At 56.2% G+C, this 23,098-nt stretch overlaps 1 protein-coding gene across 6 annotated transcripts; it reads right to left on the minus strand.

Annotated features, from left to right (window-relative positions):
* Nucleotides 1-607: 607 nt before the first annotated feature.
* Nucleotides 608-22,715, minus strand: MAP7D1 (MAP7 domain containing 1). 6 transcript variants are annotated; one of them, XM_082832531.1, is made up of 18 exons: nucleotides 22,422-22,715; nucleotides 9,567-9,917; nucleotides 9,318-9,386; nucleotides 8,558-8,721; nucleotides 7,812-7,926; nucleotides 6,240-6,350; nucleotides 4,925-5,047; nucleotides 4,674-4,828; nucleotides 4,437-4,579; nucleotides 3,353-3,678; nucleotides 2,886-3,063; nucleotides 2,661-2,799; nucleotides 2,449-2,553; nucleotides 2,100-2,153; nucleotides 1,859-1,901; nucleotides 1,677-1,773; nucleotides 1,366-1,559; nucleotides 608-1,179 (listed from the first exon to the last, which is right to left on the minus strand). In XM_082832531.1, the coding sequence occupies exons 1-18, from the start codon at nucleotides 22,465-22,467 to the stop codon at nucleotides 1,169-1,171; spliced, it is 2,424 nt and encodes an 807-aa protein (XP_082688657.1). In that variant the 5' UTR covers nucleotides 22,468-22,715; the 3' UTR covers nucleotides 608-1,168. The 6 variants fall into 6 exon arrangements, with proteins under 6 accessions (XP_082688657.1, XP_082688656.1, XP_082688659.1 ...); XM_082832530.1 differs by having other exon boundaries at nucleotides 1,859-1,904; XM_082832533.1 differs by lacking the exon at nucleotides 6,240-6,350.
* Between the last annotated feature and the right edge of the window lie 383 nt (nucleotides 22,716-23,098).

Consider the following 23,098-nt stretch of genomic DNA (forward strand, 5'->3'; position numbering starts at 1 on the left):
TCCTTGGAATAAAATCCAAACTCCTGACACAGCCTAACAAGGCCTTGCATGGTCTGCCTTACCTTGCGCCAAGCTCCACCTCCTCAACGGACCTTTCTTTTTTTTAAAATTTTTAAATTGAAATATAGTTGATTTACAATGTTGTATTAGCTTCTGGTGTACAGCAAAGTGATATATCTCATATATATATGCTTCTCTGCTGAAGCGCAGGGTGGGATCCAGGAGGAAGACAGCCACCTGAACAAAATCAGGATTCTGTCTGGAATGAGGAAGGGGCGATGGGAATGGATGTTGAGTGGACGACTCTGCCTCTGACGCTCACCTGCTGGACTGTCAACTCCGTGAGAGCAGAGGCCAAGTCTTTTCCTACTACTGCATCCCCGGCACAGAAGCCCACTGCCTGGTACAGGGTAGATGTAACCATTTTTGTTAAATGAATAAATGACAAAAAGGAAGGCCACAGGCAGGATGTCTAGGACTGATACCAGGTAGGGATGGATATCTGCAGGCCCCTGGCTCCTCAAGTTCTTCTTAGAACTCAGGAGGCCACATGCTCCCAGCCCCACTGCCAGCCCCAAGAAGAGACAGCACTGGCAGACTTATTCTCATTTTATTTCTGGAGAAATTTGATCAGATGCAATAACACTGATTCCAGGCGAGGGCAGGGGGCATGGGTACTCCTAAAGCAACCAGTATCCTGTGGCCCAAGGTGCCCCCCATCCCCAGACCTGGGTTCCCCCTCAGTCACAGTTAAATAGAGGGAGGAAGATCTCCCCAGGGAGTCTTGGGAGGGTCTGCCTCTTGCACCCACCCCTCCACGCAGAGGAGTCTGAGCACAAGCTATTTACAGTATTCACATCCACTGTACCCCACCAAACCAAGGCAAATACTACAGGTAGCGCTTCCCCATGGGAGGAGGCCAGAGAGGCTGTGAGTGTATGTGTGTGTGTGTGTGGGGGGGTGTCCGCGCGTGTGAGCACACGAATGCACTGAGGGGCTCCAGCCAAAGAGACTCAGTCTATAAGGTGCAGGTTAAAAATAACAGAGAGGACCCAACCCTCAGGGGCCCAGGCCACTTCCAGCTTTGTTCTGTCTCTTTCTCTTGCAGACATCCTGGTAGACGATGCAAAGGAGCCCTCATAGTTGTGCCTGGATCCAAGGCAACCCCTTAAAGGACTTCTGGGAAAAAAGCAGGAAAGGAAACAGTCAGGGGAAACCAGGCTCCAAGCTCAGATGGCTGGGGGTCTTCAGGGTAGAGCTTGAGAGGGCCTCTGGCAGAGCTAGGAGAAGAGAGGGCATGGCTGAGGAGGCCAGGGAAGGCTGCTGGGAGGTATAGATATAGGTCCGGGAGACAGGGAAACCTACCTGTGACCTGCGGGGCCTGCACCACAGCTTTCTTGAGGAAGGCTTCTGCCTCTGCGAAGGGCAGGAGTGCCTCTGGAGTTCGGCCCAGACTCTTGTCCCCAGAGGGTCCCTTAGGGGAGAAGCCATTCTCCTGGTGCGCTGGGAGAGGCTGCAGGCCATTCACCAGGGACCCCGGCGACTCCTTGTTTGGCAGGCTGTGGATGCAGAGGCCAACGCTTAGGCACCTCCCATCGTAGGACAGCCCAGGTACCCCACAGCGCCAGCTTGACCTTGCCTCCCTTCTCACGGCCCCTGGGGTTGGGAGCTGGTACCTCCACTGAGGCTCCTGGGGGGCCAGCTCCTCTTTCTGCACAGCCTCCTTCTGCAGCCCAGAAGACCGAGCCTCCATGGCTTTCACAGGGTCTATCCCTGGGAAGGAATGGCCACCAGTTAGGGGCTGGTGAAAGGATGAGGTCTGAGGATCGGGATGGAAACGAGGGGAACAGGCCTTTACCTGGGCTGGAATTGTTGGCCTTTGCCTCCTTTCTGTCCTGCTTCTGCTTTGAAGAGGAAGAGCAGTCAGGCTCAAGGGGATATCTGGCCCCATCCCACTGAGCTGCTGAATTCTTCTCTCCCCAGCCCAGACCCTGAGCAGCCTCCCAGATGGCCTCCCTCCTCCACCCTGGATGCCTTTCCCCAACCTCCCTTCCTCACCGGACCTCCACTCCCAACACCGCTCTTGGGGGCATCCTGACCTTGGTTTCAGCAGCTTCTGACTTCCGAGTCCTCTTCATGATTTCCTCCAGGCGCTGTTGGGAAGCCCCACACCAGTTAGGCCCAAGACCCGCCCTAACCCTCAATCTCCCACCAGCTAGTCCTGGTCCTGGAGTTTCAAGGCCCTTCCAGCTCGTATCAATTCTTCCCAGGCCAGAAAGCCGACCTCACCCCAACTCCTTCTTATCCTACCCTCTACAAGTCCAAGGCAGGGCCCACTTCCCAGCCCCACCAGCCCCTCCAACGGAGTGGGGACTGAGCCCAGGAGCTGGCCCCGCCCACTAGGACCAAACCCCGCCCACAGAACTCCCGGCTCGCCGCTCTGTACACCTTTTTGCGCTCCTGCCGCTCCTGCTCCTCGCGCTGGAAGTGCTTTTCCCGCTCCAGACGCTGCCGCTCCGCTTCTTCTCGGGATCGAGCTTCGGCCTCCTCTTTCTGCCAGAGAACCCCGTGAGCTTTAGGCAGCCGGCCTCCAGCTGTCCCTCCCGGTCGGCCCCAGGCCCGCCACGAGGAGGCGCCCGCGCCCCGCCCCGCGGGGGCACCTGCTTCTGCAGCCGCTCCAGTTCCTCCTGCTCCGCCTGAGCCTTCTCCCGGGCCTCCTGCTCCTCCCGCCTCCTGGCCTCCGCCTCCCGCTCTGCCCGGGCCTCGGCCTCCCGAGCCAGCTGCTCCTCTCGCATTCGCCTGGGGGACAGAGGAGACGCAGGCTTATCCCCAGCTTCTTCCCCAGCCCCTGTAAAGGCCTCCTCAGTCCCCGAGGGCGTGCTCACTTGTCCCTTTCTGCCTGCAGCCTCCGCTCCTGTTCCTCGCGCTCCCGCTGCTCCCGGGCCTGGCGCCGCTTCTCAGCCAGGAGCCTAGTGGCCTCTTCTCGGTCCGTCGTGCCAGCCATCGGTTTGCTAGGGGTCACCAGGGGAGCAGGGGCTGGGGGTGAGGTCAAGACTGCTGTATCTGGAGTGGGATCCAGGACCAGGAATCAGCACACACCAGCACAGGCACCTCCATCACCCCTGCATGCCCCCCTGCCTCCTGGACCACAGGGCGATCCAGGCGGCCCACCCGCCCAACTCCTGCCACCAACTCAGAACAGTGAGGTCCTCCTCTCTGGCAGGAGCCTCCTTTCGCCAATACCCAGTCCCCAGGCATCTCTGGCAGCCCACACCTCTGACCGCCTGCCCCTCACAGGCAAAGCTGGCTTCTCTGCCCTGCCCACCTTTTGGCCTCTTCTCTCCTTGCCCACCTGCAGGGATCTCTGTGGGCTGCTCCTCCTGGGGCTGGGCTGGGGTGGGTGAGGGCACAGGCGAGGGTGCGGGTGAGGCTGGGGCTGCAGGCTCCTTCTCGTCAAGGGCCTTGCCCTTGCTCTGGTTCTTGTCCTCAGGCCCCGCCACACTGAGGGTCTCCTTTGCCTCATCCTTCCTCCGAACCCGCCCCTTGGGTGATGCAGTGGTACCTCGGGGGGACGGTGGTTTTGGGGGCAGAGCATGACCTGGCCCTGGGCTGAGGCAGGGAGAGGCAGGCCTGTGCCAGGATGTGGAGGGAGAGGATGGCCGGGCCTTGGATTTGGGACTGGGAGAAAGAAAGAAGAGTTAGACCTTGAGGGCACAGAGTGTCCACGCACACATGTACACATTTTCAGCATGTCACTTTCTCAGGGAAGTGTCCGCCCCAGGCTTGGGTCAGCACCCCACCTTATGTGCTCTCACAGAAACATAAAATTTCCTTTTAGAGCATACATCCCAGTTTGTAATTACATATTCATTTGTGATTCTTTGATTATTGTCTGTTTCCCCAATAGCCAGTAAGACTAATAAGAGCAAGAACTAGGCCTAGGGACTTCCCTCGTGGCGCAGTGGTTAAGACTCTGCGCTCCCAATGCAGGGGGCCTGGGTTCAATCCCTGATCAGGGAACTAGGTCCTACATGCATGCCGCAACTAAGAGTTCACCTTTCGCAACTAAGGAGCCTGCCCGCTGCAACTAAGAAGCCCACGTGCTGCAACTAAGACCCAGGGCAACCATATAAATAAACATTAAAAAAAAAGAACTAGGTCTGGTTTGGGTCACGGAAACGCCCTCAGCACCCAGAACAGTACCTGGCAAGGACCATTCATGCATCCAGCAGGTATTTGTTGAGTGCTTACCAGATGCCAGGCACTGTTCTAGGTGCTAGGGTACTTCGGTGATCAAAACACTCCCCCCACCCCCCAAAAAAATCCTCCCTCAAGGAGCTTTCCTTCCAGAGGTGGGTGCCTAACACATATTTACGAACGAATGGCTGCCTGGCTGGCTGGTATAGGCAGGCGGTGCGTCCCACTGCCCGGCCCACCTGAACTCCGCGTTGCCAGTGGAGAGGCGCGCGCGCGGAGAGGCCGGCAGCGACTGGCGCTTCTTGAGGCTGCGCTCCCGGGCCAGGGCACTCTTCTCCTTCTCGTTTTCCCGCTCCTTGTCCTTCTTCTCCTTTTTCTGCACCTGGGGAGGAGGGTTAAGGAGAGCGTAGAGAGGGGGAGCAGAGGTCAGAGGCGCCCGCGCTGCCCTGGATGGGATCCCTGTCCCCGCCACTCACCAGCGAAGCCTCGGGCCGGAGGCGTGCCGGGGCAGGGCTGCCCCCGGCGCTGGCCTTGCGGCGCTCCCCGGCGGGGGCGCAGCGGTGCCCGCTTCGGGGGGCGCTGCACGGCGTCAGGGGGCTGGCGGAGGCCGAGCGAGGGCACACGGGCACGGCTGCGGAGGGATGAGTGCGGTCGGGGCGTGGCCTACTCACGAGGCTGGCCCCTGTCCCGCCTCTCGAGGGGGCTCTCCCAGGACCGTGGCCCCTACCCTGGTCCCGGCCGTTTCGGGGCAGGGTGACTGCACTGCGACTCCGTGCCAGGAAGGAGAGGGTGGGCGTCATCAGACGGTCCACAATGCTGCTCTCCCATGGGCTCAGCTGCAGGCTGCGATCTAGGGGGAGATGCCGGGAGAAGCGGGTTACCGCAGGGCCAGAGCAGGCAGAGGCATCCGGAGACCGCCAGGTACCACCCCCATGCCGAGCTCAAGGAGTCTCCTCCCCCAGGAGGCCTCTCCCCCCAGTCATGGGGGGTTACACAGGTCCGTCCTGGGGTCTGACCTCCACTGCAGACCCAAGCAACAAGACACTTCCCATGGCAATGTCCTGCAGGGCTAGAGGGTCCCCTCCTACCACTCTCCCCAGGTGAAAGGGTTCTGCACTGTGAGTATAGAGAGGAGCCACCCAAGGTTGGTGGCAGACCCAGCTGCCCACTTCCATGTCCCACTTCCTGCTCTCAGAGGGCTGGCCTGGGGAGGCATGCCCCCATGGATCTGGGACAGTGGGGTTCCTTGTGCTCCTCTGACTGAAGAGAGGCCCAGCTTTTGTGCGTCCATGCCAGGGAGAGGCTGCTAAGGGGGTCTGGCTGCCCTGGGCCACCCTGCTCTGTCCCCTCAGCTGCTGGGTTATTTTTAAGCTTCAGTCAGGTGGGGTTGGTAACAGCAGCTGATTTGGTTGCTAGGCAACAAAGCAACAAAATAAAAGCTGGAGAAACTTATAAATAACTCCTACCATGGCCCCTTCACATGTGAGCACCAGGGCATGGTGCGAACACAGGGGCTGTGCTACCCTCCTTGGCCAAGGCTCTGGAGCCAGCCAAGGCCACGGCTGGGGCTCTGAAAGCAGAGAAGGCAGGGTTGCATGGGCCCTCCAGGGTGGAGTCAGAACAAGAGGGCTCCTCCACACACGGCGCCCAGGCTCGTCGGGTACTTGGGGGCAAGGCCACCTGCCTCAGGCTGGCCTAGGCCAGCTGGCTGTGGTTGGAGACGAGGCTGCCTGCCCATTCCCACCCTCCACCGCCAGTCCCACCCCCAACCCACCTGCTCTTGAGGCCCCAGCCAGGCTCTCTGCCTGCTGGGTCACTGCCCTTTGTCTCTGTTCTCCCCTGTGGGGCACACCTCTCTTCTCAGGGCCCAGACCCAAATGCCGGCTCCCCCGAGGGGTGCAGAGCCCCGAGTGGGGTCGAGCGGGGATGGAGACCTGGGGTATGTGAGGGCTCCTGGGACCTGGGGTTCTTGCTGAGCTCTGGAGGAGGCTTGGTGGGGTCTACAGGAGCTCTGGAGGGAGGAGGGCTGGGCCTTCTCTTACTTCTACTGGGGGAGTTCCAGAGCGTGGCAGAGGACTTTGAGAGCCGCTTGTTGATTATAGAGTCCACGTGTTTGGGCAGGTTTACTGCCGACACGGAGCACCTGCTCCCACCTGGAGGGGAAAACACACGGCATTAGGGCCGGGCCGGACGGGAGCCAGGGGGGGCACTGAGGCCTTCCATGCAGGATGCTCCGCGGGCAGGAGGGAACAGGGAGGAGTGGGCAGGCTAGGAAGGGGAGGAGGAGGCAGACTTGGCTCTGAGAGGATGGGGCGGGGGGGGGGGGCGAGGGGGTGGTTAGGTGACCAGAGACAGCCTGGATTGGGGGAGCCGACGGAAAAGGAACAGAGGAAGGAGATGGAGTAAAACTAGAGAAACTACAGCCTTCCTGGCCAGGAAGTCGCTCCCTACGGCTGGGTGCTGCAACCCCTCCCCCATAACCACCCAGCGTCGGCACTTGCTGGCACTGCCCAGCCAAGGCTCTATGGCTACAACACCCACGGTACTGGGACAAATGCAGAGACGTTCCTAAACAGAAGAACCCATGGTCAAAGTCACTCACACAAATCCACATAGTCATAGGGACACACAAAGACAAAGACGTGCAGGCCCGGGCATATAGAGTGATAGGTACTTCCACATGCATGCGTGTGTGCAGACATGCACAGATACAGAAACAAAAACACCAACGGAAAGAGGGTCAGACCCAGATGCACACAGGCACAAATACATCGAAGCAGCTTAATCATATCTGTAACAGCTAGCATTTGTTGGATGCTTACCGTGTACCAGGCACTGTGCTGGGCACCACACACATGTTACCACACTTGATCCTCCCCAACATCTACCTACAACCTCGGAGGCAAGTAGTACTGTTATCCCCATTTTACAGATGAAGAAAGTGAGACAGCAAGAAGTCAGAGGTCACACCACACGTGCCAGAGCTGGGATCCTGACCCAATTCCATCTGACTTGGGAACCCACACTGAGGTACACAAGGCCACAAACACACCAAGGCAAACACATATTAAGACACACAACGCACAGATCCATGAGCACATACACCAAAAGACGCACAATGAGAAATACTGAGTCTTGCCATTACATAGACATCCAAACACAGCGGTACATACATGCCAGCAAAAAGACCAAAATCCGCGATGGCCCTACGTGAAGAAAACTCAGAGACAAAAATCTACCTTCCAAGACAGATACATAAGGGGGTGACGGTTTTCTTTAAACATCCAGTGTCTGCAGGGTATTAAAGTGCTCTTCTATGTATCAGCAACTAATAGCAATTGACAGGAGCAAAGAAGGCTAATCTAAAATGACAGAGGTTTGAGGAGCGAACCAAATGAAGTGACTCGACCTCTGACTTGCTAGTGGAAGTCCTTGTAAAGGACTTGAGTTTACAGACTTGGGTTTACAGATCATTCCAGAAGGCACAAGTCACACGAAACAAGGCATACCTGCTGCAGGGAGCTGCCAGCTCCTTGCACTGAAGCCGCTCCCTTCCCCCACCTCTCAGGCCCCAACCTCCCCCGCCCACCCTGCGGCCCCTCCTGCGCACTCACTGGGCTTCCGTCCTGGGGAGCTGTGGTGCAGGGCCCCTGCCCAGGACCAGCGCTGCTGCCGGATTTCAGCCCACGTCTTCTTCACTGACCGCTGGATGGCTGCTTCATATCGCTCCTGGTGAGGAGGGGGCAGAGGGGAAGGGTCTGGGCTCAGAATCATTCCTCCTACCTGGGAGAAAGGCCGTCTCTCTCCTGGGACAATGCCTCCCCCTATGATTGAAGACAGTTTGCAACAGATCCCTTTCAACTTGTTCTTGGGGAGCTTTTCACTGTTCTTGACTCATTATCTGAGTGTATGAGCTGTTTCTCTGAGGATGGAGCGGGACTCTCCGTGCCTGGGACTCCCAGGTGGGCCACTGGCACGAGGGTCCTGACCCCTGGAGCTGTGTTTGCTTTTAGCCTGAGGACCCGGGGTAGGGCCAGGCTGCCTTTTTCTTCATATCTTCATGGTGCTCAAGCCAGGGTTCTCCTAACTAGGAGCTCACTCAGCGCACTCAGACAGACACATCTCTGCACACCTATACACACACACACATACGTGTACTGATAGCACAGGGTTACAAGTGCTCACCCTGGCGTGTACAGAACCAAACACATCTGCACAGATGCCCAGAGGTAGTACCCACGGCACACAACTGCAGACACATGAACACAGATGTGCATACACACTAAGCCAGGGTGCAGATGTGTGCACACACATGCACACAGATCCACGTGCACCTGGTCAGAATTCAGCATAAACGCACCTTGTTTTTCTCCAGTTTCTGCCGCTGCCGCTCCTCCAGGGCTGCTCGGCGTTGCTCGGCTTTGAGCCGCTGCTCCTCCAGACGCCGCCGGCGCTCCTGGAGCTGCTTCTCCCGCAGCACCTTGGCCTTCTCCTCCTTCTCCAGCCACACCGCCTTCTTGGCCGCTGTGGAGAAAGGAGCCCCGGGGGGCGTGAGCAGTCCTGCAGCGCCCGGCCCAGCAAGCGTCTCCTCCAAGTGGCCTTGCCTGTTCCTCCGACCCTGGGGGGGTCTTCCCCCTGCCTGCCTGGTGGGAGTTGCCTCTGCTCTCAGACTCCCCCCCTCAAATTGAAGGGCATCCTGAAGATGGGTTGAGACCTCAGAATGAGGGCTTCCCCAGCGGGAGGCCTGTTTCTCCCCCATTGGCCTCATGGTCTCTGGGCACCGAGGGAGAAACAAGCTCTTTCGTGCCAGATCCCCGTCTGACTTTGGGGTCTGCTGTATCGATACTCATGTACTGTGATTAGGAGCGTGAGATTTGGGGTGAGATGAGGCTTCTGGGTCTGAATCTCAGCCACGCCACTAGCTGTGTGGCTCAGGCAAAGGATTTCATCTTTCTGAGCCTCTGTTTCCCCATCCTCAGAATGGGTAGAGGGTTAAGTGGGATAAGCGTACCGCTCTTAGCACAGTGCACATAATAAATGCTCCAGAAGTGTTAGTGTTACCAATAGGATGTCGATGGTGGTGACGCTGAAGAAGATGCCACTGCTTCCCACACACTTACCCAGGTACTTGGCCCGCTCTTCCCGCCGCTCCTTCGCCAGCTTGTGTCTCTCTCCTGCCTTCTTTGCATCTTAATAGAGGGAACAAGAAGAGGCTTAGGTCAAGAGCCTCCCCCAAGAGGGGAGTCAGCCTCAGGGCCCTCCCCAAGGCCTCATCCCATGCCTTTTCTTATCTCCTCCAGGTAGAGACTCCCCTGGCTGGCATCATCCAGGGCTGGGACTGGGCCCAGGACTAGGGACATCACACATACCTTGCTTCGTGGGAGGGCTGTCGGCAGCTGACCCTGCTGTTGGGGATGGCTGGCTGCTTCTTCGAGGAGGCCTGGCATCCCGTGGGCCTGTGGCTGGTGGGGTGGGTCCCCTGATCTTCACTTCTGAGAAAGGGGACTCTTCCTGCTTCGGGGCTGGCCTAGGCCCTACCAGCTCTGGGGGGCTTTCTGGTTCCAGTGGGAGCTGCTTAGGGCCAGTGGTGTTCTTCATGGCGGGAGGGGTGTCTGGGGGAGTGTCGGGCACCAGGGCTGACATCGGTGGTGGCGGCGGCGGCGGGGAAGGGTCACCTTCTGGAGAAGGTCTTGGCTCTGGAGGGGTCCTGGCTGCCACATCTGGAAGAACAACACAAGAGAGGAGAGAAAGTCAGATAGAACATCTGTGCCATCAGTTCAACATGTAGCTCTCTCCCTTGTCCAGCTTATATTCATTCATTCATACATGTTTATCGAGTTCCTTCCATGTGCCAGGCCCTCTTCCAGATACTAATGATATAACGGTGAGAAAATGGCCACAGTCCCTACCTCTGTGGAGCCCACACTCTAGCAGGGCAGACAGATAGATAGCTAGGCGATTACAGTATAGAATAAGTACTATGTCTGGGGTAGCAAAGCAGAGATGGTTGTTAACCTATATTGGAGAGGCTTCCTGCAGAAATTATAGCCAAGCTGAGGTCCAGGATGAGCTGGAGTTGGCAAACCAAGGAAGAGAGGGTTCTGGCTAAGAGAAGAGCATTTGCAAAGGGGCAGAAGGGAGCAGGGTGTATCGGAAAAGCTGAGAAGTTTGTAGTAGTTGTTAGTGCACCAAATGGTAATGATTGGTTTCCATGTCTGCCTCCCTCGCCTTCCTGCTTTACCTTGGGGTCACAGTGCCCATCCCAAGGCCTGGTGCTCAGGGGCTGCCAGTGCTGGGCACAGTGGGATGCCCGTGTGGAATCCCCGAAAGGGTAGGCAGCCAGCGACATCCCCTTTGTCATCTTTTTTTCTTTCCCAACCACCCTCAGATTTCTTCTTTTAAGACACTGATATTTCAGGGTCCCTGTAAAAGACACCAAAGTGCCAAGTAAGGAAAACACATGACTTGGTGTATACGTGTTCATGCACACACGTGAGCACAAGTACACTATAGCGCAACAGAAGGACTGGCTTGGGAGTCAGCCTGATGAGGGCCTGATTCCGACTTCACCACCCCAAGACAGGAAGAGAGGGCCTGATAACCTTGGGGAAGCCACTCAACCGCTCTAAGCCTCAGTTTTCGTATCTGTAAAATGGGGACTGTAAGCCCAAGCTGATAGGCGTGTCAGTGAAGTGCCTGGAACAATTCATGTGCCAGCAAACAATACTTCCCTCTCTTTTCCTGTGGGTCTCATGAAGCTGCCAAAGGAAGCCTCTGCGTGTTGAGCCCTGGTACCATCTACTGCTGCCCTCTGGGCACTGAGGGGATTGGTGGGGACACAGCCACTGCCTGGGCGTAGGGATCAGGGCCAGGGTCCATGGAAAGGTCAATCTAAGGAAGCATTTTCCGCTCTCGCCAGGTGCCTCCACCATGCCGGGTCCTCTGCTCTAGGAATGGTGGCCCTCTCAGGAGGTGACAAACTCCCCACCCCTGTGGGTGACAATGTGGATGCAGGGAGAGGACACTCCCCAGGAGTCAGCTTTGGAACTCTGGGGACCCTTTTCAGGGAGACGGGTGTCCAGTGGGCTCTGAGGAAGACAGGCTGTTTGAATATGTGGCCTCCCCGCTAACTGTGTGACCTTGGGCTAGTTACAGACCCTCTCTGTGCCACAGCTCCTCCTCTGTAAAATGCAGACAGTAGGACTGTGATGAGTGTTAGTGACAACAATGACCACTAACATGTGTATATTTCTCGAGAGCTTCCTATGTTGAGAGCATTTTACACGTACTAGTTTTTTTTTTTTTTTTTTTTTTTTGTGGTACGCGGACCTCTCATTGTTGTGGCCTCTCCCGTTGCGGAGCACAGGCTCCGGACGCGCAGGCTCAGCGGCCATGGCTCACAGGCCCAGCTGCTCCGCGGCATGTGGGATCTTCCCAGACCGGGGCACGAACCCGTGTCCCCTGCCTCGGCAGGCGGACTCTCAACCACTGCGCCACCAGGGAAGCCCCCACGTATTAGTTTTAATCCTTATGACAATACTTCTGAGGAAGGCACTATAAATATCTCTTTCACACAGAGGAGGAAAGTAAAGCAAAAAGAGGTTAAGTAAAGTAGTTTGGGGTCACTCAGCTGGGAAGTGAAGGAGCCTGGACTTGAACCCAGTGTTTGTCACCACAGCCCACGCTCTTAGCCCCACACCCTCCTGCCTGTGTCAGGCAGTATGGGGTAACACATGTTACACAATGAAATTATCTGAGGCTCACACTATTTGCCCCTCATTCCTTCCCTTCCAGCTTCCTGGTCTCCAGGCAAGAGCCCCAGCTAAGGCCCTTTTCCCCCAACGGTCCCTCCAACTCTGCCAGCCCCTAGGCTCATGACAGCTCTCACCAGACCAGCTCCAAAAGGCTGCCTGGTCACTGCTAGTTGACTTCCCAGCCACCCGCAAACTCCTTTCCAATTCCAGTGGGCAAAAAAACTAGTGGCAACCATTTAGTGAGTGCTTACTACATACCGAGAGCTGAGCTGGGCCCTTTGTATCCCCATCCTGCATCTTCATATGAGCTCTGAGAATCTTATCCCCATTTGACAGATGAGATGATCAAAACTTACCCCACTAAGTGATCTGTCCAGGGTCATAGAACTAGTATATGGCAGAGGCAGGACTGAACCCGGGACTGTCTGGGGCCAGAGGGCCTAGGTATGTAAGTATCAATACAAAGCTTGAAGGCTGAGGTTGAGGCCTGCTTATTGCCATCCTCCCAGCACCTGTGCCTGCTACCTGTGTTGCAATGAAAGCTGGTAGGCGGCTGTTTGTCTACACCTAGGCAAATCACACCCACCAAGCAAGACAGTGAATTTCCAACTAGCTTCTGACTAGCCCTGTGAAGGGAGTCTCGGAAGAAGTAGAGGGATGAGGCCTGGAAGGGCCTGCACCTGGGCATCAGATGCAGCGAGGTGGAAAGGTCTTAGGCTTCAGAGTCAGACAGGCCTGAGTAGGGAATTCCAGCTCTGCTGTGGGACCTTGGACAGGCCCTGAACCTGTCTGAGCCCCCGTTTCCTCAGGCTGGGGCCTATGGTGTTGGGACCTATGGTGAGCAGGTACACCACCTCTGGCACCTGACAGGGGCTCAGTAAGCAGCCTTGCTGGAAGAATTGGTCTGCTTTTTCCCATCTCTGCCACAAGCGCCCACGTGGGTCAGGCCTTCACGCCCACTGCTCCATGACACTGCTCTTCTCAAGGTCACCAGTGACCTCCGCATTGCTAAGTCAGCAGCCACTTCCTGGCCCTCGTCCTGCTGACCTATCAGCCGCATTTGACACGGTTGATCCCTTGGTGCTTTTTGAACGCTTTTCTTCAACTGGCTCTGAAGACGACAAGCTCTCCCGATTTCCTTCAACTTGCTGGCTGTGAGTTCTCAGGCTTCTTTGCTGGTCCCTCCTTAACTTCCTAACCTCTTAGTACCGGAGTGCCCCAGGGCTCCGGTGAAGACCTCATCTCTTTTTGGTCTACACGTACTCTCTTGGTGATCTCATCCAGACTCACGGCTTTAAATGCCATTGCTCTGCTGATGACAACCAAATTTTTACCTCCAGCCCAGATGTCTCCCTTGAGTGCCAGTTTAGCTCATGCAACTCCCTACTTGACACCCCTGGATGTCTTACTGACAATTTTTTTTTTAACATCTTTATTGGAGTGTAATTGCTTTACAATGGTGTGTTAGTTTCTGCTGTATAACAAAGTAAATCAGCTATACATATACGTATATCCCCACGTCTCCTCCCTCTTGCATCTCCCTCCCACCCTCCCTATCCCACCCCTCTAGGGGGTCACAAAGCACCGAGCTGATCTCCCTGTGCTATGTGGCTGCTTCCCACTAGCTATCTGTTTTACATTTGGTAGCGTATATATGTCCATGCCACTCTCTCACTTCATCCCAGCTTACCCTTCCCCCTCCCCGTGTCCTCAAGTCCATTCTCTATGTCTGTGACGCCCCAAATTTAACATCCAAAACCGAGCTCCCAATCTTTCTCCCCCAAACCCTGCTCCTCCTCCAGTTTTCCCCATCTCGGTCAATGGCAACCCAGTCCTTCCAGTTTCTCAGGCCAAAAATCTTGGAGTCATTTTAGAATCTTTTCTTGTCTCACAACTCACATCTAATGTCTCAGTAAATCCTTTTGGCTCCACATGCCAAGTATACTCTGAATCCAGTCACTTCTATCTCCACTTCTATCATCGTGGTCCAGCCACTGTCATCTCTCATAAAAGCCTCCCTGCTGCCATTCTTTGTTCCCCTTTGGTCTTCTCTCACCACGGCAGCAGAATGATTCTTTTCAAGAATAAGTCAGATCAGGAGTTCCCTGGTGGCCTAGTGGTTAGGACTGTGGGCTTTCACTACCGTGGCCCACGTTCAATCCCTGCTTGGGGAACTGACAAAATCCTCCAAAGACGCCCCACCTCAAGGGAGGAAAAAACAAAGGCATCACAATGGCCTCCAAGGCCCTTGGGGATCCTCACTCTCCAGCCCATTACCTCTTGGCCTCCTCTCCTCTCCCCCTTCTCCCCCTGCTCCGTCTCTTCTGGCCACTGTTCCTTATTTGTGACAGGCATGCTTCTGCCTCGGGGCTTTGCCCTCGCTGTTCCCTCTTCCACAATTCTCTGCCCCCAGATCCTGCATGTCTCACTCCCTCACCTCCTTCAGATCTTTACCCGTATGCGACTTCTCATTCGAGCCTTCCCTCCTTAAACCTACAAACTGCAGTTGAAGTCTCCCTCCCCTTTCCAACTGTATTCTTTTTCCTTCCAACTCTATTTCCCCAGTAAGCATCAGTAGCACTTTAACACTGTCTCCCACCCCCAGAAGGTAATCTCCACAAGGGCACACACTTTTGTCTACTTTGTTTAGCTCTTCTATTTCTAAGGCCAACAGAGCCTGGCACACAGGTGCTCCACAGCTATTTGTTGAATGAATGTATCAATGAACTCCACCCTGGCAGATACCATCAGCACCTCTCTTCCCTGGATGACTGCAAACTCCCCCCACTGTCCTACCTGCACCCTTTCCCACTCTGCTCTTCACTGAGCAGCCAAAGTAATTGTTTCCAAACGCAAATCTGGCCGTGGTACTCTTCCCCACTGGAAGCGTCACAGTGACTTCTTGTTCTGAAGAGAAAGACAAAATTCTTGAACCCAGGCTGCAAGTCTGGCAGCCTGAAGCCCCTGTCTCCCTCCCTACACCTCGAGTCCCCACCTCTGCTCCCCTGCTCCCCACTTGCTCTCTACACTCCAGCCACACTGACCTTTTAATTCTGATAGCCTTGCACGCTCCCTCTGCCACGGGGCCTTTGCACATGCTCTTTTCCCTCCGTCTTTTCTTATTTAACTCCCATTCACCCTTCAGATCTTCGCTTAGGCATCATTTCCTCAGGGAAGCCTTCCCTGGCCTCTCCGAACAGGGTAAATTCCTTCATTATATATAGTCATGGCTTCATGTGCCTCTTGTTTGGAGCACTGTGACTGTTACGGTTTTATACTTCCTTGTTTGGTCCTTTTGTTATTGTCAGCCTCCCCCTAAGGGCTGGGCCGCATCTGCTCTGCTCGCCACTGCTTCAACAGCAGCTGCTGTGGTGCCCAGTATGTGGAGACCGTCACGAAATGCTGCCGAATGAGAATAAAGCACTGTACCAGGAAGCCACCCTTGCCTAAAGCAGGTGCACAGAGAAGGAGATTTTTACTCTAATAACGAGCAAACCCATATTGCAATTTCTTGCAAAGGGATAAGCACTTGAAGGGAAGCAAAACAACTCCCCCTCAGTTGAGTTTGGGCAGCTTCTTGGACTAAGGTAGTCAGGGAGAAGTTAATAAAAGTAATAATGAGTGTGGACCCCAGCAGCTCAACAGGAAAAACTTCCCGAGAGGCAGATAGCACGTTTGGAATTCTTCTTCTGACCTGGAGGACTATTGACCCCGAATCCAAATATTTTCCTCAGAATTATGCCAACCCTGATGAAATATCATTGGGACAGTGTTATTCGGAACAAATTATGTTAGCGAAATTAATTCCTTGGTTAGTTATCTCTATGGTGTGGTGTGGTTAAACCAATATCTGATATTTCCATTTTCAATCATCAAGTGTGATCCTTCAGCCACCTCCTTTTATTGTATTTTTGTGTGTGTCGAATTGTGAGGTTTTATTTTGCTGTGCTGATATCTACCAGAAGTATTTGTTAAGAACTGGATAAGTGACAGATAGTTTGTATTCATTTCTTGGCACAAAGAGCATTAGCAGGGCAAAGGTGCAGGAGCTGGTTGCAGGGTCAGTAAGTCTAGTCTCAGAAAACCCAAGAAGGACTGCAGAAAGATCAGGGCCGAGTCTCTCGGAGGGCCTGTCACATGTCTCAGGGTGCTTACTCCCATCTCCACCCTCTGGGCACTGGCAGGCCTTTCCTCTCATCCCTCCCCAACAACTGCTCCTGGGCCAAAACTCCTCTCACAATACCGATAACTCAGTCTGCCCTTTTTGTCTGCCTGCTGCCCCTGCGAGAGTTGGTGGCGAGAATCCTTTTTGCAGCCCAGAGCTTTATACAGGACCTACCCAGCACAGAGTAGGAATTCTGTGTCTGTTTAATGAACGGATGGATGGATGGATACACTGTGGATAACATAGTAAAACTCCAAGCTGCTCCAAAGTCTAGCCTCTCTACCCCTAAATGTCTTCACCATATCAGAGCCTTGTATGTGCCCTGCCAGCTCCTCAGCCCAGGAAGGGAAACACAGCTGAAGCTCTGCAGTACACCAGGCACCTTCCCTTATCTCATCTAGTTCTTATTACAGCCCCAAAGGGAAAGTGCTATAGGGGCCCCCGTTCCCCAGGTGCGAACACTTAGACAGGTTAAGTGAACTGCTCACGTCAGTGTCGGAGGTAGGACAGGGCCCAAGGCTGTCTGATGACAAAACCCTTATGTCACACTGTTTCTGGTGGGTGTCACATCACCCCTCCCTAAGGCTCCTGCCTGTTCCCTGAAGAAGGAAGTGATTCAGTGGTTCCCCTGGGGAGGTTTCCCCCATGAAGATGAAGGGTGCAGGTGGGGCAGGCAGGCACTGAGCTCAGAGGGCAGGAATGCAGGGAAGGCAGGCTCCTGCCCAGGCTGGCCACCAGGAGCCAAGAAGTGGGGCACCTGAGCAGGTGTGAGGGCGAGTGGCCCTCCTCCAGGAGGCTGAGCAAGGGAGTGCCCAGGGGAGGGGCTGCACAGACAGCAGAGGTCAGCATCTAGCTGACCCCTACCCAGAGCCTTCCTGGCTCTCGTAGCAGCTCCTTAGGCGGCAGCATCGGACCAGACAAACGAAGTCAGGGAGGCCGACAGAGGGGCAAAGACACACATGCAGACAGAGGGTACACACTGCAAAGAGAGAGACCCAGACAATGTGGACAGAGTCTGCATAATGGCGAGAGACAAGACGTGTTTCTTTTCTCTCTCCTGTTACATACAGAAAACAGACCTACTGGGATTCAGAAATCTGTGCACACACACACACACACACACACACACACACACACACACACACACACAGTCAGGCACCCCCTCCGAGCCATAGACAGAAACCTCAGAGGTTCATACAGCACTCGGGGACGTGATGTCCCAGTATATTTACACAGCCTCATCCAGGTCGCTTCGGCCCTGCCCCTCTGGGCACTCCTTTACCTGGGCCCAGGGAAAGTCCAGGTAACTGCAGCAACAGCTAATGCTGTGTCAGGCACAGCTAAACACCTTAAAGCTTCAGTCCTTTTCATCTTCACCACAATCCTATGAGGTCGACATTATTACCCCATTTGACAAATGAAATCGATTCAGAGAGATTAAGAGACTTGCTGGTGAGTAGCAAAGCTGGGTTTGGGTCCCAAATCAGGGTGACAGTCTGTACCTTCACTCTGCTACCCAAAGGGGGCAGCCTCCTGGGTTTCCTCTCCTGGAGAGATCTGGGCTGGGAGGATGGGGTGGGCAGGAAGGACAAACCCTGGGAGATGCCTGATCATGGGGCTGGGACGGAGGGGAGGCTTAGGGGGCAGCATTTCTCCCAGCCGGGACAGAGCTGAGCCAGCTCTGAAAGGGAGTGAACTAGGAGAGGGACAGCCTGCTCCAGTGGTCCTCCGAACCTGGGCCACAGGCCCTTCGCAGCAGGGCACTGGGGCCAAGCTGTGGGCCTCTGTGGTGATAGAGCTGGGATCCCACCTGAGACTGCAGATCTGAAGAGCTCTCTGGCCGGGGTGGCGGCCATTGTTCCCAGCCTCCAATCAGGAGCACCCACTTCCTGTTATTTTAGGCGGCAGGAAATGACCCCATCCCACAGCTTGGGCCCTCCCTCAGCCCCAGCAGGGCTGCCCACGCTGGGGCCTAGAAGCTGAGGACAGAAGCCCAGACTCAGGCCAAGGCCTGAGGATGGCCTACTGGCTGAACTGTCACCACTGCCTGAGTCCAGGGCCTCTTTCTGGTCCCACTTGCTCGGATTCCAACCCAGCAGGAGGCACAGAGGACCCAGGGCTCTGCTGATTCTACCTCTGCCTGCCAGAGAAAAGCTCACAGGGTCCCTAAAACCAAGATGCCCATAGAAGACCAGTCATGCAAGGACAGCGGGCCAGACTCTATCACCAGCTGGCCTGGCCATGCTAATTCAGCATAGAGGTTTGGTGCACAGGCTTTAGAGTCGGATGGACCTGGGTTCAAACCTTGCTTCTGCCAGTACCTAGCTGTGTGACTTTAAGCAAATTACTTCCCTCTCTGAGCCTCATCTATAAAATGAGGATATGGGACTTCCCTGGTGGTCCAGTGGGTAAGAATCCGTGCTTCCGCTGCAGGGGGTGCGGGTTCGATTCCCGGTCAGGGAACTAAGATCCCACATGCTGCGTGGCATAGCCAAAAACGAAAAAGAAAATTTGAATAAATAAATAAATAATAAAATGAGGCTAATACTAGTCCCTACCAGGATAGTTCTGAGAATCAAATGAGACAATGCACGGGACGTACTAAGTGCTATGTGTGGCACAGAGAAGGTCCTTAATAAAGACCTGTGGGAGATAAGTAGGATCACCAGGAGGGTCTATCTTGGCCCATATCTCCTCGTATAACTGGGGAGGAGCACCAGATACCAGGTTGTCTACCCCCTACCATGCTCTCTGCTCCCCTCGGGGCAGAGCTGCAGCTGAGAGGTGATGATGGAGATGCTGAAGGCTGTGCCCTGGGGTGCCAGGCAGAGCTGCCACCTCCAACAAAGCTGCATTATCTGGGCTGGCTCGTTGGCTGCCTTACCGGCCCCAAGGCCCAGTGGGGACCCAAGGACATGGTCCCCAGCTGCTTGAGGCCAAAATCCCAACATTGATCAGACCTGAGACCTGCCCTGACCACCCTCAAGTGCCACCACCCCAGCCTGGGCCCTGCTTTCGGCTCCTTCCCTGCTCCCTCAGCCCTTCCCCACCACCAGCTGATGCCCATCCCTGAGGAGGAGGAGCTGGGGGAGTGAACTGGCCTGGTGCCCCTGCCTCCTTATTTGCATATGCATGACTGCACATTAGGGGCTCATTAGAGGCCTCATTATTGGGCCCACCAACCCAGGGAGGGACAGAAACTGTCAGTGGGAGCTGCCAGCCAGGCTGGCTGCTGTATGTAGAGAGGCAGTCCATCTTCTCATCCATTCATGTCCACCTCAAATGCCTCCTCTGTGAAGTCTTCCACAAACAGATTCCACCAACCACTGTATCACTGTTACACCTGGACTTCCCAGCAGTGAACACATCGGTTTCCCCCACTGGGCCAGGAGCTCCCTGAGGGTAGTGACTCTGATTCACTTCTCTGCCATCTGTACAGCCAGCAGCAAGCTGGCACATGGCGGGCAACAGTATGGCTGCGCTGGGTGGCTGCACCCATCTCCTGGGTCTCTCTCCTACTCCCAACTGCCCCACTTCAAGTACGGGGCCCTCTGTTCCCCAGATACAGCCTAGCTCATGTCTGTCTAGAACGCACCTCCCCCTTGCTCTCTGGCCTACATTTACCTCCTGAAGTTCTAATTAATGACACCTCCACCTCAGGCCTCTGAAGGAATTAAAAATAATAACAACAAAAATAAATAGCGTTTATTGAGCATTGACTACGTATCAGGGCCTCTCCTAAGTGTTTTATGCGTTTCTCTAACTTAATGATCCCAATGTCTCTATGAGATAATGTCCAGCATTATTGTCATTTTATCAATGGGAAAATTTAAGACTTAAGCAAATTACCTAAGGTCACACAGTAGTAAGTTACGAAGGGGAGACTTAAACTGTTTGATTCCAGAGTCTACACTCTTAAGCAAACTGACTCCCAATTCCTGCCCTCACTTCCTCCATATTTCGTGCCTCCCTGCTGGCACCAGTTCCGATAAGCATAACGACAGTAATGGCAATAACACTGTATTGCAGGTGTCTGTGTGCCAGGTTCCTTTAGGTCCATCACTTCTGACCCTCACATTAACCCCACAAGGTTGATAATACTACCTCCATTTTCCAGGGGCATAAACTGGCCAGAGGAGGTTAAGTCACTTGCTCCAGTCCAAACTTGACCCCTGCTGCACGCTGCCTCCTGTTAATGCTCAGTGTGCAAAGGGAACTCAAAGAGGGCAGGAATCACGTCATACGCACTCGGTGTCTCAGACCCATGCCTCAGACTCTCACAAGGGCACGTGTAGTGGACAATTCCTTTACTCCCTGGAAGCTCTTGACTCACAAGGGCCCTTGTCACCTTCAGCTTCTCTGTGTAGGGACCAGCCACCATCCCGACCCAGGTTCTCATGTAACTCCATCTAGGTCCCTATGTGTAGAAGTCTTCCCAATCCGGGACCCTGTATGCAGGACCCATTCAGGCGCCCCCCAATACAGCCAAGCATCCCGCCCATGCCCTCACGTTCAGTCCAGACATCCCACTCCAGTGCCCTGCTTATAAACCAGCTACTCACTCCAGCCCTCATCTCTGGCCCAGTAATCACCGCCATTCAGGCCCCGATGTACACACCAGTGCCAGAGACCCTCAGCTGCAGAGGGCCAGTAAGCAGATGGAAGTGACCCAGCCTAGGCCTCCCTGGGTCCCCTCTCAAGCTCAGCAGAGCCAAGACGGACCAAAGTGCCATTGTTCCAGCACAGCCTACAAACCTCCCGAACCACACCAGTCTGACAGTCTCCCCTTTGCGTCCTCCAGCTCCCACACCCACAGGATCCCCTCCGAGCACCCATACTGGCATGGGGAGGATCCCACCCACAGCCAAGCGGCTCCTCCTTGTCCTGCGCTCTCCGCACCCACAGACACTGTTTCATCCTGGGCCCATGCCCCAGGGGGCAGGGAGGTGACAGGGATTAGGCTCTAGGACTCTATGGAGGTGTGGGGTTGGGGCCACCTCCCCCCTGAGTCAGTGGGAACAGGACTTAGGTCCTCAGAAATCAAGCTCTTCCCTCCCTTTCCAGGAAGAAAGAGAAGGAGAAATCCCTCCCTCCAACCCCAGGCCCAACCAGAAACCTGTCCCCACCCCCTCATCAGCTGCTCCCAGATCCGAAAGGGATTTGCAGAAGTCTTGGGCACTGGTGGTTGGTGGGGTGAGGGGAGGGGAGAGAGCTTTGATGGTCTGGGGCCTGGAGAGAAAGAGAAAGAGAAAGAGGGAGGGGGAGAGAGAGAGAGAGAGGGAGGGGGAGAGAGAGAGAGGGAGGGGGAGAGAGAGAGAGAGAGAGAGAGAGAGAGAGAGAGAGAGAGAGAGAGAGAGAGAGAGAGAGAGAGTGTGTGTGTGTGTGTGTGTGTGTGTGTGTGTGTGTGTAAGGGGGGTAGGTATCAGAAGCCTCAGCCTGAGGAATGATGTGGCAGGTCCCTGGAGTGCCGGCCTCAAGCCTTCACCTCATTCTCCAGGGAAAGACTCAGGACAGGAGAGGCTGGGAAGGAGGGCACCAGGGTAGACAGATTTACTTCTATCCCCTTCCTCCCCAAATCGGCCTGGGTGGGCTCCAGAGTAGGCCAGGCTGCAGGGGAATCGGCCCACTCCCCAGCTCCCGCCCTCGCCCCAAACAATGCCGCCTCCCCCTCCCCCTCGCCTTTATCCGGCGGGTTACTTGGCAGCCGCCGCTAGAGACCTCCCCTCCCCTCTACTCCCCTCCCGGCCAGCCCGCAGCAGCAACAGGCCCTTTGCGCGGCAGCTGGAGGGATGGGGTGGGGGCGAGGTCTGGGCCAGGGCCTGGGAGTGGGGGGGGGGCGCCAGGGCCTAGGCTTCGGTATGCAAGGCTTCAGGCCTGAGAATGTGGACCCCCGACACACACGTTCAGGTTGGGGTCACACGTGCCCACCGGGGATGGGGAGGGGACAGACGCCCCAGCTCAGGAGAAGAGGATCTTCAGGGCCTGGGGTGGATCAGGAAGAAGGGTAAGGGCAGGGAAGCCGAGGTGGCACTGGGCTGGGGCGGAAGGGTCACCAACAACTCCACATTGGGTTCCTCGCGGATCCTGGCGCCCAGGACGTCCCAGCGCCCGGGATGGGGGAGGGGGCAGCTGTCAGAAGATGCGTCGGTGGCCCAGAGCCGCCGACGCCGCTGCAACCTTTATTTTTGAACTTCCAAGTGGTCAGAGGGCTCGGCAGGAGAGGGGTCCCCGCCGACCGGGCCGGCCTCATCCTCGGCCTGTCCGAGGCCCCACGATCCCCCTCTCTCATCTCGCCTCTGGCATACCTGGGGCTGCGCCGGCACCGGGCTCCGAACGTGAGCCTCTCTCCATGGCTGCGGCGTCACTGGGGAGTCTTCGGGATTTCAGCAGCGGCGACGGCGGCGGCGGCCAGCGGCCAGGATAGGGGTCCCGCGGTGCATCACGCCCGGCCCGGCCCGGCGGGCAACGATTCGAAGGGCGGGGGGGAGCTCCGGGGTAGGTCGAGGCTGGCTCGGCTGGTGGCCTGCGGGTTCGGAGTCGCCGGCCGCCCAGTGTCTGTCGGCTCCGGCCGCGATCCTGCTCCTCGCCCAGCGCCGGCCCAGTCCCCGCCGCGGCCCAACCCTATTGTACCGCCCGGGCTGGGCCTGGCCTCGCCGCTGGCGCGTACCAAGTTGGACGCAGGGAGGGCCACCCCCGCAGTGCCCGGGACCTAGCGGCCGCGAGCCCGCCCCACCCGCCCCGCCCCCGCCCTGGGGGCGCGGGGCCTCGAGCCTGGGGACGCGGCCGCCACGGAGAGGACGCCACGGCTCCCGGAGGACGCCCGTCGAGCTGTCTCCCCCTGCGGCGGCGCGTTGGTACGCGCCGCTGCGCGAGGCGACTATGTAGGGAGCGCTCTGGTGACTCACCCGCCGCTAGGACTGGGGGGAGCAGGGGGGAGCCGGGTTGGAAGCCCCCAATCCCACCCTGGAGCCTGGAAGCTCCG

The sequence above is a fragment of the Leucopleurus acutus genome (genome assembly GCF_964270905.1).
Source record: "Leucopleurus acutus genome assembly, chromosome: 2".
Taxonomy (NCBI): Eukaryota; Metazoa; Chordata; class Mammalia; order Artiodactyla; family Delphinidae; genus Leucopleurus; species Leucopleurus acutus.

Bases quoted from the DNA above. Each gene is read 5' to 3' on its own strand.
- MAP7D1 (XM_082832528.1), bottom strand. From the start codon at position 22,467: ATGGAGAGAGGCTCACGTTCGGAGCCCGGTGCCGGCGCAGCCCCAG. The intron at 5,048-6,239 runs GTAAGAGAAGGC...ATCTCCCCCTAG, and splicing joins CTGGAACTCCCCCAGTAGAA to ATCGCAGCCTGCAGCTGAGC. The intron at 1,560-1,676 runs GTACCAGCTCCC...CTGCATCCACAG, and splicing joins CCCCAGGAGCCTCAGTGGAG to CCTGCCAAACAAGGAGTCGC.